This window comes from Populus nigra, chromosome 10 (assembly GCF_951802175.1).
Source record: "Populus nigra chromosome 10, ddPopNigr1.1, whole genome shotgun sequence".
Lineage (NCBI taxonomy): Eukaryota > Viridiplantae > Streptophyta > Magnoliopsida > Malpighiales > Salicaceae > Populus > Populus nigra.
The window spans coordinates 4,065,626-4,083,590 of record NC_084861.1 but is presented as its reverse complement, the minus strand read 5'-3'; the positions used below and the strand labels follow the sequence as shown (position 1 = coordinate 4,083,590).

At 34.2% G+C, this 17,965-nt stretch overlaps 2 protein-coding genes across 6 annotated transcripts; one reads left to right on the top strand and one right to left on the bottom strand.

Annotated features, from left to right (window-relative positions):
* The first annotated feature begins 1,268 nt into the window (after nucleotides 1-1,268).
* LOC133705365 (protein WVD2-like 7) lies at nucleotides 1,269-6,059 on the top strand. Its single transcript, XM_062130505.1, has 9 exons — nucleotides 1,269-1,704; nucleotides 2,441-3,328; nucleotides 3,479-3,871; nucleotides 4,019-4,080; nucleotides 4,151-4,225; nucleotides 4,488-4,590; nucleotides 4,679-4,753; nucleotides 4,943-5,053; nucleotides 5,457-6,059. The coding sequence occupies exons 1-9, from the start codon at nucleotides 1,636-1,638 to the stop codon at nucleotides 5,622-5,624; spliced, it is 1,944 nt and encodes a 647-aa protein (XP_061986489.1). The 5' UTR covers nucleotides 1,269-1,635; the 3' UTR covers nucleotides 5,625-6,059.
* A 330-nt stretch (nucleotides 6,060-6,389) lies between these two features.
* LOC133705366 (two-component response regulator ARR11-like) lies at nucleotides 6,390-10,686 on the bottom strand. Of its 5 annotated transcripts, none has more exons than XM_062130509.1 (6): nucleotides 10,315-10,454; nucleotides 9,646-9,713; nucleotides 8,603-8,755; nucleotides 8,072-8,458; nucleotides 7,813-7,943; nucleotides 6,390-7,682 (listed from the first exon to the last, which is right to left on the bottom strand). In XM_062130509.1, coding segments are annotated over exons 2-6 (1,656 nt in total). In that variant the 5' UTR covers nucleotides 9,647-9,713; nucleotides 10,315-10,454; the 3' UTR covers nucleotides 6,390-6,698. The 5 variants fall into 5 exon arrangements, with proteins under 5 accessions (XP_061986493.1, XP_061986494.1, XP_061986490.1 ...); XM_062130510.1 differs by lacking the exon at nucleotides 10,315-10,454 and adding an exon at nucleotides 9,963-10,304; XM_062130506.1 differs by lacking the exon at nucleotides 9,646-9,713 and having other exon boundaries at nucleotides 10,315-10,686.
* Nucleotides 10,687-17,965: the final 7,279 nt, after the last annotated feature.

Below are 17,965 nucleotides of genomic sequence, written 5' to 3'. Positions count from 1 at the left end.
CCTTTTTCATGTAATTTCGATTCAAGGGAGAGGAAAAACATGGCCCAGAAAGACTGGAGCTAACACCATGATAAGCATCGAAGAAGTGCCAGTCAAGTTGTTTTCGTTCATGGAGATAATACTTTTGTTTAAAAATTTATTAAAATAATGATTTTTAATATATATTTTTTGAATAATATACTATAAAATATTAATTTAAAGTTTATTTTTTTAAAAATAAAAATCTGATTGGTGAGGAAATACATGCCAGTAACAAAGAATATCCCTAACCGTTGGGGAAATATTTAAAAATATGGAAAGAAAACAGCTAGTTAGGTTTTTAATTTTAATTCGTTAGAACATATGGTCCATTTAATATAAGCCTTGACTCATGCAGATGTCAGCAATAATGTATTTAATTATAGACAAAAACCGTCGCTAAATCGCTATTACAAACACTGGATTTGTCTACCTCCTTTGTTCAAATTCAAATTTGTGGACCAACCAGCATCAAACCAGCCATCTTTACGTACATGAAAATAAAATAAAAAATCTTACTATAAGATTCCCTCCATCGGTCACTAACATGTTTTTTTTCTTTTTTCTTTTTATCATAAATATAAAGAAAAACCCATATTTATTAAGAATGTATTTGGGAACGCGGGTGCAAACGGGCGTTCCCAAAAAATTCAATTTTTTTTTTGCTAAAATTTAATATGGTTTGCACGTTTTGGATCGTTTTAATGTGCTGATATCAAAAATAATTTTTAAAAAATGAAAAAACATCATTGACATGTATTTCGACACAAAAAATTATTTGAAAAGCAACTGCTACCACACTACCAAACATATTTTAAGTATGGATAGTAACTTGATTAAGATTTAAGGTTTTACGAGTTAATCAAGTTAATTTAATTTATTTTTTATTAAAATATTATTTTTGAATTTATTAAATTTTAAAATAATACTATTTTAATAATAAAAAAATTAATTTAAAAAAAAGCTCAAATTTGAGTCCGAGTCAAAATTTTGATAACAAATTAATGAGTTAGAGTCTGTTTATTTTTTATTTTAAAAATATTTTTATATATGTCTAAGTTAAATAAAAAATTTTAAAATTTTAAAATATAAAATTTTAATATATTTTTAAATAAAAAATATTTTAAAAAGTAATAGTAGAATTAAATAAACACAAAAATTTATATATAAATAGAAATTAATAAAAAAAAATTAAAAAGAAACTAGCCGTTATGAGTTGTATTAAGGGAGGGCCCAACTCCTTAATTCGGATGCAATCTAGTGGAAGGAAAAGAAATCTATCAATCAAACAAACAAGATTCAGACACACAAAAACAAAGAAGAGAGATTCATCCCCCTTTTCTCACTGACTCTGGAAAAAAAAGTCTCCTTTCTCTGCGAAGAACTGATTGCCTCTTATTCTTACTCACCCAATTTGCCTTTCTTGCTTGAAATATTGGAATGGACCCATTTGAGCATAGAGCATAGAGCCTAGTTTTCAAAATTTAAAGGGAGACTACGACAGACTCTTCTGGCAAAGCTCTTAAATACCTGCTGTCAGTAGAGAAGGGTTTTGAATAAAAAAAGAATATTTTTGCTGGTAGGATTTACTTTCTTTGTATAGGCAAAGAAGAAGAAATGGGAGAATCAGCTTGTCTTTTGAGATCCTTTTCTCATCCATCTAGTGCTTCCAGAGAAGCCAAAGAGGTTAGTCCTTCAAACTTCCTTTTGTTCATATATTATCTCATTTCTTGTCTTATGATGTTCTGCAGTTTAAAATTCTTCGTGTTATTTAGTAATATTTTGTGGGTTCTGCTTCAGTTGTTGTGATCTTGCCTGCGATATTGAAACATCTTTAAAGAATAATGAATGGGGTTTTTAGTGAAATGGAAAAAAGGCTGTTGTGGGATTCTGTTGCTCGTTTTTGTTTTCTTTCTGAGCAAACAAACAGACCATAATGCTTCGAGGATTCACTCGTTTCACTCGTTTCTTATTTAGTTGATTTCTGCTGTTCTTGATTATGCTCAGAGCTTTGAATGAACTCTTCAAAGGAAAATAATTTAAGCTGTCTCTTTTATTTTACTGAACAGCTAATATTTTCAGGAAAATTGCATTAAATGCACCAAGGATTGGCTCTTGTTACCTTTCGTTTTTGGGACATCTTTCGTATTGATGATTTTTTCCATTTCGCATTGCCTTTTTTCTTTCTATTGTTAAAATTTATTTGAGACTTGAGCATGATTTGTCTGGCCTTCATATCTTCAAGATTACGGCTTTTTTTTTATTATTATTAATAATAGAGAAACTGAGCGAGTCTTTGGAGTTTCTTTGCATTTCAGTGTTAATTGTTTTATGTATATCATCAGTTTGAAATGGATGACAATAATAAGTTAACATCAAAGAAAATCATTGAGCAAACATGGAATTCATTTTTGAGTTTCAGGACAATCCAATTCGAGCGCTGACCGAATCAATCTCATTCGGGAGATTTATGTCAGAATCTTTGGCTTGGGAGAAGTGGTCAACCTTTAGTCACAATCGCTACTTGGAAGAAGTTGAGCAGTTTTCCAAGCCAGGTTCTGTTGCCCAGAAGAAAGCATATTTTGAGGCTCATTACAAGAAGAGGGCTGCCATGAAAGCAGCAGCCTTGCTTGAGCAAGCAAACGCGGCATCTAATGTTCCTGAAGTAGAAGCTGCAGACGAGGCTCTCAATAGCTCTCATGTTAATTCGGAGCTTCCCAAAGAAACCAATGATGTTATCATCAATGAACAAGATGAGGGGAGTGTTGATGCTGGCGTAATTCAGTCCTCTGATGCGAATGCATTTTATGCTGACGAGCTAAAGGATAATTTACAAAATGCGAAGGAAGAAGGAAATGAAGAGGTGAGAGAAAAAAATGTTGCGATGGAAAACTCTATTCAGGTGGAAAATGTAAAGGAGAACGAAAATGCTGAAGACTCTGACATTATTGTGGCCATGCCAGAAGAGAAAATACCCAATAAGGTAAGTTGCCATTCCAATCAGGTAGCTGCTGAAGAGGAGAATGTAACTTTACCAAGTAATGAAAGGCAATCAAAATCATCGAGTCAGAGTAGAGCATCAATACTCCCCAAGTCTTCTGCCAAACTTCCGAGTTCCGCAAGACTAAGAGCTGAAACAAATGATACTCCGAACATTAAGAAGTCTGCTGGAGAATTGATGAATAAAAAGAGAGTAACTCCGAAATCTATCCACATGTCAATTAATTTTGCTTCTCAATTTCAAGACACCAGTGAAAGTTCTCTCAGAGTATCTAAATTCAGGTCCGCTACTCCAGAAATTCCAACCAAGGTATCTCCATTCCTCATGCCATGATCATTATTTGAACTACATCATTTTATGCAGCACTCATGAGTGCACACACTTCAATTATTACTCACACCAGTAAGAATATACTTATCCACCATGAATGAAAATGTTGACGTGGAAAACTCTATTCAGGTCGCAAATGCAAAGCAGATTGAAAATGCTCAGGACAGTGACACGGCCAATAAGGTAAGTTGCCATTCCACTCAGGTAGCTGCTGAAGAGGAGAATGTAGCTTTACCAAGTAATAAAAGGCAAATGAGTTCTTCATCAAAATCATCTAGTCAGAGTAGAGCAACGAAACTCCCAAAGTCTTCTGCCAAACTGTCAAGTTCCACAAGACTAAGAGCTGAAACAAATGCAACTACAAACAGTAAGAAGTCTGCTGGAGGATTGATGGACAAAAAGGGAGTAACTCAGAAATCTATCCACATGTCAATCAATTTTTCTTCTCGTTTGCAAGACACCAATAAAAGTTCTCTCAGAGTATCTAAAGACATGTCCGCTACTCCAGAAATTTCAACCAAGGTATCTCCATTCGTCATACCATGATCATTATTTGAACTATATCATTTTATGCAGTACAGACACTCATGTGCGCACACACTTCAATTAATACTCATACCAGTAATAATGTAGTAACTCAACATGATGAATTACATGTCTAAACTGCAGGGATCTGTTTATGGTGTATCAAAGCTTCTCCCTTCAGTATTTCGGCGTTCACAAGATAGAAGGTAGTTGTCTCTACAAACACCAGCAGTTGACCCATTCTAATTGTTGTCATTGACGAGTGTATCCTTGCAGAACTAAGTCAGAGCTCAACAAGTCAGTTTCAGGAAAAATTACAGCAGGTGGAATATCGCAGACCCTCTCTTCAGAGTAAGGACTTTGCTCATGGATTTCCTAAATGGTTCTTTTTTGTCTGTACGATATTTCTCATGCCATGGTCATATGTTTGCTTCTGTGGGACTAGTTGGTATAATACACTGAGTTTGTAGCATAAAATTAATTTTTATGTTTGCAGCATTGTTGCATTCTTCACCTTTTATAGCACACCATTCATGGAGAATGAATAATTAGTAACTAGAACAGAGAAGCAACATTTTTCCCATGTTCAAATCCTAAACATATAGAATTACAGCTGCTCGAAATCTTCAAGTGCAAAGGGAAGCAAATCACGACCTCCACTTATCTCCTCTCCATTTAGCTTTAGAAGTGATGAAAGAGCGGCAAAAAGAAAAGAGGCAAGATTCATTTCTTCAGTTCTGTCCATTTATTCCTCGCTACAATAATCTCATGGTGTGATATCTCGTTTTTTTCTGGCTATCCTAGTTCTTTGAGAAGCTTGGAGAGAAAAACAATGCAAAGGAGGACACAGAAAAAAGGCATCTGCAAGCAAGACCTAAGGTTGTCTCACATAACCTTATTGTAGTGTTTGTTTGGTATTGTGTGTCACAAATGCTAAGATGGGTTTCCTTTATTCTACACTCAATGATTCTATCCAAAAATTATTTTCTGACATTGGACTTGCATTTTATCCTTGTTTCTTGATAAAGCCATTTTCAAAAAATTACCTTTTCCGTTAATGCTGTGCAGGAGAAGGCAGAGTATGACATTAAGAAACTAAGGCAGAGTGCTGTCTTCGGGGGGAAGCCAAGAGATGACTTGCATCGAGGTTTGCGGTCTCCAGAAAATTCAACGATGAAGGTTCGTCTAATAACTAATATCTAATATTCATGAATAATATTTTGGTAGTATTATGTTGACCTCATGGTCAATGTGCATGAAGCTGCTAGAATTTGCTGCATTGGTAATTTAGAACTGTTCAACAAAATTTAACATTTAGAAGAACATAATACTACAAAATAGGAAATCAAACTTGCTAATTAGACATGCTTTAGATGGTCAATCATTCAAAATTTGAACTTGCGTCGGCCTACTTTAGAAGTTCAATCATGGAAATCTGACCTTTCCTATATTTCTTCTGTGGATGAGATGGTTTTCCCATTTTCCATAGGACCAGGGGTGAAAAGAAGTAGAGATACGGTTCTAGGTCTAAGCTTAGATGCATTACCTTTTTTTAGTTTTACAGATCAATCATGTTTTGCAGATCCCGTTGACTCGACCTCGATCACCGAAACTTGGGAGGAAGTCAACCTCCAACGTGGCAAGCTCCAAGCCTGTTATCCAGAGAAGTAACCATAGCTCAACTCGCTCAATCACCTTGCTACCGAAGAAGAACACACACGAGAATGCTTCTCCAAATATCCAGCCGTGAGCTCCTTGTACGAGGGTGCTTCATATGAGCATCTGAACTGTGTTGTGTTTGATCAACCCAGCTAGTGATTGTGCAGATTTACCTTTCTACACGCTACGCAAGGAAAATAATCCTTTGATGGCAACGTAATTTTGATGACAGTGTTCAACATTAAGGGCCGGTTTGGTTTGATGCTTTTGCTGCAGTGCAACGCAACGCGAAAACAAACATAGCCTGTAGAATTTTATACCAGTCATTTTTTCTGTTTCCTTGTGGAAGTTGAATAGTTTTGGCAATATGTAGCGTGTTGAGGTTTGACAGTAGAATCGAAGGGATCATTCTTTCATTACATGTTGAAAGATTGGCTCTATTGTTTCATGGCCTGCTATGTAAAAACTAGCACTATAAAATCTGTGTATATTCTCAATTATTAGCTTAGCATCACTTCGTTTTCTAGTCCTCGAGTAAAGCTAAATGCTGATAGAAACTAGCTCTCTCCCCTTTCCTCTTATGTTTTCGACTATTATTTCCTATTCTTTGTTCATTTCTTTTGTATTATACACAATCTGAATCAAAAACCTACATAGACAGACCAGTCCATTTAATGCGTGAACAAAGGGCCCAGGATTAATAAAGCTGCTTGGTGCAGTTGATTTTAGGTCGAGGCCGAACAAGTGCGTGCCAGTATTGCCGAAGGATTGGACCTTATCAGAGTTCTGCAATGCCATCAATTGAGTCAGCTCAACACTAATCAGGCAAAATGAGCATAGAATGGACATAAAACCATTTCAGTTAAAGCAGCAGAATGAGATGTGCGATGATAAGATTTCTACTTCCGGCAGCTAATACATTGTAAGGAATGTGACAGATGCAGCATACAGCACAGTAATGCAGGTACCAGAGGTGAGTGACAGACATTATTATGCTGGATGTTTGTCATCACTCCTATTATACATGTTTCAACATCCAAGACCAGACCGATCAAAAATAAAATATCCCAACCCAAAGTTAGAAGGCTCCTATAATGTATTGGTACAGAAAAAGATAAGGCAAGTGATCCTTCATCATTGAATATGAATGGAAGGGAGAGGAAGATCATGCTATAAACAAGCTTTGATCTATTAGAGAATATTCTGTTGGGTCATTGAACTCATAGTCAAACCTCAGCCCATCATTCAAGTTTACCGGTACGTCTGTGAGAAGACCTGGGTCGAAGTATTCCAGAACCTCTATGTTCTGGAGTCCGAGATTCATATAGCAATCACCTGGAACCCAACATACTCGCAAGTCTTCCTCCAAAGTTGTGAAAGGTAGCATTCCCAAATTTATGTTTTTCCGGGAAGATTCAAATTCTGTAATGGAATTCATATTGAAAACTTGATTTTCCAAACTTGGTGTGCTCTTGGAAATGAGCTCAATAGCTTGATGATTTGCCACACTGGTCTTTGATTGAATAGGGCTAGAGTCAACCGCAATAGCTGTTGAACTTGCATGGTTAACATTGCTCCTGTACTCGTTATGAGAAGGTGTTAAGGATGGTGCAGAACTGATGGCTGGAGCAGGTTGTGGATAATCAGCTTGGGTAAGCTGCTTTTGACCAGGCAGTGGAAGGTGGCTGAATTCATCATTCAAATGAAGTGGATTATGTTCTTTTTTTAGTTGAATCTCTGGAATTCCACACCAAGGATACTTTGTCGGGAAAGTAGAATCCAATGCTCCAAAGTCTACTTCTGATTGTGGAGGTGCAAGGGGATGACCAAATTCCATTTGTGAACTTCTGGGTATACAAGGATTGGGAACATTAACAGTTAAGGTTCTTTTGGGTTCTTCCACAAGCGTTGAAACAAGTCTCTTTCGATCACTGTCATGGCTTCTGGGATCCCCATTGTGGACAACTAAGCTACTACCAGAAAATCTGTAGCTCCCATTCGAAACATCATTGGGCTGCAAGTTGATGGAGTTCTGAGAGCCAAAACTTCTTGCAGAATCTCTTAAAGGTGAATCTGACTGCTTTGTCCCACCAGCAGGATTTTTAAAATCGTTTTCTTTCTGCAACCTACTCAAATAGAGACGGTATTTCTGCATGTAAGAAAGCCTTTCCAATGAGGAATACTATACTTCTCAAAATCAAGTACGCTCATAAGACATATTGAATTTAAAAATGACAGAAAGATGTTAAAATTCTTTGATTGATTTTCATAAGTTATACCTGCAAGTGGCTAGCAACGTTTTCTCTTGTTAGCCATGGCACGTTCATCATGTCAAGTATTTTCTTGGGACCAACTTCTGCCAAACAGACACTACCTGTCATTGCTCCGTCGAAGGATGGCAAAGATGTGGCTATATCATTGGAAACCACATAAAGAATTCAATGCTAATAAATTTTTCATAAAATATGTGAGCATTCATAATTCCTGAAATGATTCAAGCACCAAGTTTCTGAAATGAAACATCAAATAAATACTTACTATCAAATCCTATCTGATTTACGGCTTTGACAAATTTCTGGTGAAGATCTACTGACCAAACTACTCTAGCTTTCTTTGTAGAAATACTATCACCAGTGTCTTTTTCATCATGCTTGCTTTCAAAATGTTTTCTTTTCTTTATGGAAGTAAGATCTTCTCCACAGAGCACATGCCCATCCTCATATTGATCTGATCCATTTCTAGTCATTTGAAAACTTTCGACCCGTTCAAGAGTTTCAATGTCTCTTACCTCATGTATTTTCTTTCTGAATACATGCTGCCATATATTCCGGAGTTCTTTCATTCGTATAGGCTTAAGAAGATAATCACATGCTCCATGTTGAACGCCTTTCATCACCCTGCTTGTCTCTCCATCAACAGACATCACTGTAAGTTGACAAGCGCAACTGGTCAGAAGCTGAATCAATATTCCAATATATATATAGTGCAAGCACGACATGGGTATATGTATACGCAAATAGAAAATATTGGCATTGAAATAAAATTCCAGAGTAAGAGAAAAGAACCGACTAATGACTGGAAGATCCATCTCCAGTCCAACTTGCTCTAAAAGTTTGAAACCATCCATGTCAGGCATGTAGACGTCACTAATTACAATGTCATATCCTCCTTTCCTCTCACGAAGCAGGTTCAAAGCATCTCTTGCCAAACCGCATGTGGTCACTAACAAAGCATTCCAAATGGAAATGTGAGACACTACACGTATGGTCAGAAGCCAAGAATCTTGCTATAGAATCACATCCAGCATAAGAAAACACTTTCACTGAACAAGATATTATTGTGAGGGTGTGAAATACTAAAAAAGTAAGAAGAAGATTATGATGTTAAAGTCCTTCAATAGTACCAGAAGAATTAAGGGAAAAAATATCGATAAAAGAGGCACAAGTACTTGAAAACAACTAAATCCAAAAACCGGGTTGACTTTGAGTGTTCAGAGACTCTATAGGGAATTGCAGTAGTGAAGCATATCCTTCTAAATATAATGAAAATGCCAAGGAAAATCAATGCTAACATGTAAAATGATTAGCTGAGCTTAGAAGGTGTTTGGAGCTGCAGTGGAGGTGCTTTTCTCCCACCACACTTCTATCAAGTTTTTTGCAGGAACAAAAAAAAAAAAAAAAAAAACAAAAACAGCTACAGAAGTAGCTTAAATGGCCAAAAATCAAAATTCTGAAAATTGAGGCTCATGAGTTCTGTTATGACAGTACTTTCTTTTAATTAAAGATCCTTTAAAATTTTTTAGCAAATTTTATACCTTACGTCCATATTAATATCATGTTAATCAAATCATGATTTTGATTTTTTAAACTATTATTTTGGCCTTCAACTCCAAATCACTTCAAACAACAGATATAATTTAACTCTGTTATGGCAATGATAGCTGTAACCACAATCATAAACACATAAAAGCCAACAACATTGCCAAACAATCATAATCCATTCAATCTCATCATGCTCAAGACCACTAAATCTGAGTTAAATGCACCCAGAAGATGAAAATTAAATAAAACTGAAATACTAAAAGAGTAGGAGGATATTGATGTGTTTCATACTTTCAATAGTTTAGTTGGCTAGTACTAGTGGAGCAAACATCAATAAACCCTCTAATTACTTTAACCAACTGCAAAAAAGAAAAGAGGACAAATCTGTGAAAAGAGTAGCACAACATCATTGATGATAAACTTGTATATTTCTGTTGGAAATAAGCAAATTCTGAGCTTCAAATCTTGAAATCAAGAAAGACAATTCCTCCACATTCCCAATACCATGAGCCTGTTTACAAAATTTTGGAACTTGAAATGATACCTGAGGTGATAAATAATTCCTGAAAATAATAAAATCCAAAAATGCTCAAAAACAATACAACAACCTTCCATGCACAACTTTGGAACCCTTTAGTTGCATGTCACTTGCATAGCTCAAAAAAGAAGGAAAAAAATTGCGGGATATCAATTATTTAAGAAGAATCTCGAATTCTCCATGTACTAGCTTACAACAGAGAAATCAAGATATCCTTCAGAGCCCATGAAAGAGAAAATAACAGGAAAGAAACAAAAAGTAAAAGCCACCATCAAGCAGAAATGAGACCGTGGATTGTAGAAACAAAACCCAGTTCAGAAACAACAGTTTGTAAGTGAAAAAGAAATAGCAAGGAGCAACTAAGAAGAGTAATAGATAGATGCTAGTACGAAGCGGATGTGGAAAAAATATAGTTAAGTAACCTTCATAAGAGCATTTCTTGAGCATCTTTTCAAGGATTTTTAACCAGGTGGGATCATCATCGACAACGAGAACACGGAGACCAGCAGGAAACGAATCATTTCGCGGAGAAGAGAAACCATTATTTTCCATCATGGACAGAGACAGGTAGGGACACAGAGTCAGTGCTGTATGTATATATATTTGAGTGTACGTGAGAGAGAAGGAGATTGAGAGTATAATTAGAGTAGTAACAGTCTTTAAGGAGAGAAACTTGTCTGAGTTTTTGAAGTAAAAACTGGGTTAGTTTGTTTGGGTTTTAAGAGAAGAAACAGAGGAGACAGAGACAGAGACAGAGACAGAGACATGCACTGTAGAGAATGTGAGTGAGAAAGAAAGCGAGAAAGCACCCTCCAGAATATTGGCATTTGGCGTCGGTTAAACGTTCCTGTTGAGTTCTTTCTTCACCTTTGCCACCTCAAATTACCTCTCTCCTCCATTTGAGCTTTTATTCATGATTTTAATATACGATCTTGGAATTTACTTTAAAAAAGAGTTGAATTATCAAATCATTTGATTGACTCGTGCATCATCTAATTAATTTAGATTAATTGTTTTAATTCCAACAAAGTATTTCATTTATTTATTTTTTCCTTAGCCCAGCTAGTTCAATAATTATTATTAAAAATGTGTAATTGTAACTTTAATGGATAGTTATTTAAAAAGGTAACATTACGAGCGGTAATCTTTATGTATAAAAAATATTTAAAAATAATTTTATTGTAAAAAAAAAATAACTCCCTTTCTACTTGTTTTTTATATTGATAACGGAATCAGATTTAAATTGAGTTTAGCTAAGTTAATTTATTCATTAAATAATTTTTTGTCGAATTAATATCTTATTTTATTTAATTATAAATTCAATCCTAATCATTTCTCACGTCCAAGTCTCTAAATAATGTTCATTTCACGGCTCCAAACAGAAAAAAAGACAAGAAAAAGCTTCGAGAAATCGAATGTAGAATTTACTTTGTAGTAAAGATGGAACCTGAAGTGGAATTAAAGAATGTTTGAATGGAAAAAAAAGGCATCTCAAAGAATTTTTAAAGTTAATCCTCTCAATAATTTCTTCTTCTTCTTCTTCTTCTTCTTCTGGCGTAGATCCAATAAGTTCTTATGAGACAATTAAAGGAAAGGCTAATGGTAAGTTAAGCACAATCTTGGCTATCGGCTGCTGTATTTTATATTTTTAGATGTTTTTTAAAAATATATATATCTTAAAAAATATTAAATTAATATTTTTTATGATTTTAACATTTTAACATTATATATATATATATTAAAATAAAATTTTTTTAAAAAAAATTCTATACCTTAATATCAACCATGCGTCTTGATGGTCCATTTATGAGTTGTGGTAATATTTATTTATGTATTCTTGTTTGAAAATAATATAAATTATATCTTGAGATTTCATCTAACAGTTTAAGCTATTGGGTTCAGATGATTCTTTGACATGATATCATAGTCTTGATGATCAAGCGGTCACGAGTTTGAATCTCATTATTTTTATTTATTTGATAAAAATTAAACATAAAATAGTTATTGAATTCATATGGTTATTTGATAATTCTCAGCCATGATTTTAATATATATAGCTGTGCAGTTCCTAATTGTGGGACACTCCGCCAACTTCTTCTTCTTCTTTCATAAAGAACAATTCCTTCTTAAGATCAAATCTTGATAATAAATTTAATTTATAATCCACTTGTTACAGATTTTATATCTATATATAATCTACTTCTTTTAGAGAATCGTTTTTTTTTTCTAGAATCTTTTTTGTTTATTAAAACGGGTGTAAATATATAGTTAATTAATGCTGCGTAATTCACCATATATAATTCTTATTATGTTCATGGGAAGAATAATCAAACGACTGATTATTTGAATAACCCTGATATAATTTAGAACAGTAGCTAGCTCATGAGAATTACTGCTATTTCAAAAGTAAAAATAATTGGAACATTTTAAGTAATTAAATTGCTGGAACCCACCATAATTCCCATACAGATAGCATAAATGGATTGGATGATTCTTGATTTTTTTTATTATAATCTATTTTTATTAATTTTTCTTATGAAGTAGCAGATAATTCTGCGTGCACCAATCATCATCATCATCATCAACAACATCAACATCAACATCAACGTAACCTCCGTCCAAATTCTCTCGAGATCAACCTACCATTCTACTAAGTGCATGTGCGATATGGCTTGAACTTCTAGGTGAGTACGAGGAGAAGCTGGAGCCTATGTGAATACTCTCCACCGCCGCACTGCTCAATTCACGAGGGAGGAAATGTGGAGGCTTCAGGGCATGGGAAAGAGGCTTACAAATTGTCTTCAGAACAGCACCGCACAACCCGTATCAGTAGCAAGAAGTAGACCGTGTTGAGCAGCAAAAGCTCCACCCACTTCTACAGCAAAAAGAGGGTCAACTGGTTTCGAAGCTGTCAGCATAACCTCACCCTTATCATCGAGCATGGCAACCCCTAATCCAATCTTCTCCATCCCAAAAATAGCTACATTAGTGTTAATATTAACCTCGCCCTTATCAGGATAGTTAATTCTTGCAACCACTGAATAGATACATTGCATGCAAATCTGAGGGTCAGAGCCACTTAAGAGAAAAAACTATCCTCATCTCATCATCATTGAGGCTTTGTTTCAAGTGCTGCGCCCACTTAAGAGGACTGATCTCCAGCCACATCTTCCTTGCCCACGAACATTGGACCAGAATATGCCAAGTCGTTTCACCATTAGAATGGTAAGTATCTGTCACGAATATTATGATCAACAGTAATCCTCTTCCTTGTAAGATTCCAATTCGATGGCATCACATCTAGGCATGCATGCCATATAGAGCTATTGACCTCAGGAATAATATGAAGCTTCCAGATGAAATTCCACCAAGATTCTTCACTAGTCAACAATGGACGAGCTTCCAGTCTTTCTTTCTCAAAATGGTAGCCGCTTTTAACAGAGACGCTAGCTACCATTTCTAGCCATTGCTCTGGTTAAATCATCCTTTGCTCGACGAAGACTTATCAGGGTGGATAGAATACCCCGAGCTTCATTTGTGAAAAGATGGAATCGATCAGATCACCATCCCGAGTCCTGGTCTCCCAGTTGATCAGCTCACTTGAGCACTTTTACCAAGAATTGAAACAAAAGACTGTATGCGCATCTCAGGTAGGTCTGGTACCCATTTATCCTTCAATATCCGGATATCATTTCCATTGCCAACTCGCCATCTAGTTCCAGCTTCTAGCGGATACTTAGCACCAATAATATTTCTCCATGAATAGCTCGGAGATTGGCCAATAGAAGCTTCTATATACAGAACTGGTTGAAGGAAAATATCTGTTTTAATACAGGGGCTATCTGAAAGGAAGGATTCTTGAGCAATCTCCAACCTTGCTTTGCTAAAACAAGACATCTTCCTAAAACCCAACCCAACCCACCATAAGCTTCTCCCTTACATAATTTCTCCCAAAAAAAACCCAGTGAATCCTTCGATCCTTCAATTGGCACCAGCAAAACTTTTTTATCTTACTCCCCATCTCCTCACAGAGGGTGTCAGAAAGCCTAAAACACGATGTCGAATGCGGAGGAATGGCCTATAGCACTGATTTGATCAAAAGTTCCCTTCCAACTTCTGATAAAAATTTCTCTTTCAAGCCACCCACCTTCTTACAAACCTGGTCCTGGATTGAGGACAAGACTGCCTTCTTTAGCCTTCTTACCATAGCTGGAAGACCCCCAGTATTTAGCATATACTGCATTGCCTTAACTCCTAATCTCTGGTTGAACATATTCTGCACGTGCTGGATCATTTTGGCTAAACACTACTTCAGTCTTTTCTAAATTTACTTGCTGACCAGAGGCTTTTCATATAGCTGGAGGATGTCTGCAATACATTCAACTTCTCGCATGGTTTCCCTGGTAACCAGAATACTGTCATCAGCAAAAAATAAATGGGTGATGGAAGGTGCTCGACGACAAACCTTTCCTCCATTAATTAAACCTCCCTTTTCAGCATCATTGACCAAAGCTGAAAGACCTTCAACACAAATAAAAAAACAAGGTGATAGAGGATCCCTTGCCTGAGTCCTCTGCTAAGTTGGAATTGTCGGGGAGGAATGCCATTAACAAGAACCAAATAGCTCACCACGGAGACACATCTCTTAATAACATCAACCCCCTCCGGGCAGAAACCCAGTTTCAACATAACTTTCTTAAGTAACCCTCGTTCAGCTCTATCACATGCCTTTAGTTGTGTTGAGTAGGGATGGCAATGATTACCGCAGGCAGGTTGAATTTTTTAATATTTATATTTTATTTATTATTAAATAAAAAATTTAGTTATTTATTAGATTTCGGGTATTAAATAAGTATCGATTACTATTTATTAATAAAAAAATATAATAGTTAATACATATATACATGTATATTAAATAATAAAATAATAAATATTATTTATATTTGTGTGTGTTTTATGTCAAATTATGTATATATTATATTATATTAAAAAATTTAAATATTTTATAAATATATATATTTAATATAAATATATATTTCAGGTTAATTTTGGATTGGTTTTGATAATATTCACAATATTTTATAAATATATATTTAATATAAATATATATTTCAGGTTAGTTTTGGATTGGTTTTGATAATATTTATACCTTATCTATTTTCCATCAAGTCTAAAAAATATCTATTCATTCTGGTCGAATTGATATCTATCGAGTTCAGATTAAATTATCAATTTTTTTTAGGAGTGAGTAAACTAATTAAAATTTTCAAAATATTAAAAAAATTTGACTCCAAATTAACTTAATTGAATGGTTTTTCAATTTTTTTGGGTAATTTTGGCTAAAATTGTTTTAAGAAATTCAAGAGTATTTGATTTTAATTTTAGAAATTAAAACCAAACCAAAATCAATTTTTTTTTAAAAAAAACCTATTATAAAATAAAAACTCAAAGCTTATAAAATATAGTCAAACTAGCATATTTATGAATTAAATTGAATTTATTCTTTTTTATATATATATAAAACCAAACCAAATTGGTAAATATTTTGATTCTTTCATTTAATTGAAGTTTTGATCCAAATCAAACCGGTTGACGCAATGCTCGTTCCTATCTTGTCCAGCTCGAGCCCCATAATGTCTCGCATACCTCTCATCTTCTTCGTGCAGTGAAAAGTTTCAAAAGCCAAGAGTACATTTTTACACACTGATTCTCACTAACTATAACCTTCAAAATCTTTTTCAGCCTATTAGCTAGGGCTTCCATAAAAAGCTTGAAAATGAGTGCATTTCTCAGGGCTATTAGCTTTGGGAATGAGTGGTTTACAGTTAGTGGATTCCAATCCTCATTCAGCACCCCTAACAATACTGGACAAACATCCATTTCTTAAAGAAAATGGCAGCAAAAGCAACAGGGGACAAGGGCTTTTTGATGGGTGTATTTGCCTCACAAGCCTCCTCATGTGTAAAGGTAGCAGCAAGCATCTGATTCATGTCAGGGGACAATGGCTTTCTGTCTCGTTGCTTCAGCCAAGCCACTCTAGATCATTGAACCCACGTAGTTTCTTCCTTTGCTGGCAGGCTATCTAACATACCCGACACATCATCAGATTGAGGCCTCCAATTCCTGTTCATACAACCTTTAATTTGTCTATAAATATGCTCAAAATGATTTTGATTTCAAGATTGGAACCTCTCTGCACAGTAAGCTAGTTTTTCATCCAGAATCTCCACCCCTTTCCATGGCCTCCAGGGAACAGCTTAACCTCCTCCAAAGACTGGGGTTTGATGGAAGATGGGCATTAGTGGGGTGGGGCAACCAAGGATTTGTGGGGGTGACGTTTGTTCGGCAGATTGGATATCTCGAGTGGGTGTGATCATAGTTATCATTCCGGTCCCATTTTCAAGTTTAATTCACCGTGATTTAAAAAAAAAAAAAAACTAATTCAAGTTAGATTTTAGATCACCGAGGGAATAAATATCTAGAATAGTGATTAGGGTTAAAGGTGTCTTGGTTTTTAGAGCCTGTTTAACTCTGCGGTTGAATCTGTATTTGATTAAATTTTAATTATTTATTTTTATTAAAATTAAGTACAGTTTGTACTTTTTAAATCTTTTTGATGTGCTAATATCAAAAATGATTTTTAAAAAATAAAAATACATCATTAACATTTATTTCAGCATGAAAAGCTATTTGAAAAACAACCACTACTACACTGTCAATCACACTCTTACTCTTAATGATATGAAATATGAGTTAGGTCAAATTTGCAGTTGCAAATACAAATTAAAAGAGATCTCGTGGAAAATAGAAATACATTATGCTAAATCGAAACTACGAACACAATCAAATCAACATGAATTTCAACATCACTTTACAATTTTTTTTTCATAATTTAATTTAAGTTTATCATGTATATATTAAACTGAAAATATAAGAATAAAATTAAAAATTAAAAATTTAATCTAACTAAAATAAAAAGACATGTTGAGCTAGTTTCTTTATTTATATTGAAAGAAAAGAAATTTATATTGAATTATCAACAGGAGATGAAAACTATGGATTCTCAATAATTCTTCTAAACTAAAATATATTTTATGTACTTGGTTGCTCTAAGGTTAAATTAAATAATAATATAAAACTATTTATTGAGTTTTACCTAACATTCAATATTAAAACTTAATGATAAATATTTTTAATTGAATTAATAGAAGTAAATATAAAATAATAATAAATTTATATGAGTCTCGAAGTTAAACAAATGAGGTGTATCTTATTAAAAAAAAATAAAGCAAAAAAATTATTTTTTATTTAAAAATTATTTTTTTAATATTTTTGAATCAACACTAATTTCAAAAATAAATTTTAAAAAATAAAAAAAATATATTATTTTAATATATTTTTAAATAAATATAAAAAAAATAGTTATCGTAACTCTCGAAGGTACAAAAGATGACATTATTGGTGCTCTGGATGCTGCCGCACTCGTATTGGATCGTCTTCCCCACGCTTTGATTTTTATCATTTGTTGAACTTGAAAATTACAAGTGGGAATCCATTTAATCCTAATCCTAGCATTGGTATACTTAGAATGACGTTCAATCTTTCATTAATGTAATTTCAATCTGAAAGGAATGATAACTGGTATCTTGGAATTTGTCCGGATTACATTTCAAACAAGCATTTAAATGATGTCTAGATTGCCTCTAAAAATATTTTTGGATGTTTTTAAAAGTATGTTTATATTAAAAAAAAACATTAAATTAAATTTGTTAATGTTCTTTTATTGATTTTAATATATTTTTAAATAAAAATTATTTTAAAAAAATATTACACATAGTTAATTGAGGCCACAGCAGCAACTTTAAGAAATTAAAGCAAGATTTTGAGGTCAGAATTAGTAGTCGCAAGTGCTCCAAACTTGGTGCTCATATAAAGAGGGAATCTTAATAATTAATCAATATTTTTTTTTCCACCAATAATCGATCACTCGAGGCCTCTAACGAACAACAAGAGGTGGATCCCCAGCGAGAAACGCTTTTGTTCTGGTCGAAACACGTTGCAAAGTACCGAATT

Excerpts from the sequence above, each read along its gene's own strand:
- LOC133705366 (XM_062130506.1), bottom strand. The coding sequence starts at position 10,447 with ATGATGGAAAATAATGGTTTCTCTTCTCCGCGAAATGATTCGTTTCCT. Across the intron at positions 7,944-8,071 it reads AAATCAGATAGGATTTGATA|CCACATCTTTGCCATCCTTC; the intron begins GTAAGTATTTAT and ends CCAATGATATAG. Across the intron at positions 7,683-7,812 it reads ACGTTGCTAGCCACTTGCAG|AAATACCGTCTCTATTTGAG; the intron begins GTATAACTTATG and ends TCTTACATGCAG.
- LOC133705365 (XM_062130505.1), top strand. The coding sequence starts at position 1,636 with ATGGGAGAATCAGCTTGTCTTTTGAGATCCTTTTCTCATCCATCTAGT. Across the intron at positions 3,872-4,018 it reads CTCCAGAAATTTCAACCAAG|GGATCTGTTTATGGTGTATC; the intron begins GTATCTCCATTC and ends TCTAAACTGCAG. Across the intron at positions 5,054-5,456 it reads CAGAAAATTCAACGATGAAG|ATCCCGTTGACTCGACCTCG; the intron begins GTTCGTCTAATA and ends CATGTTTTGCAG.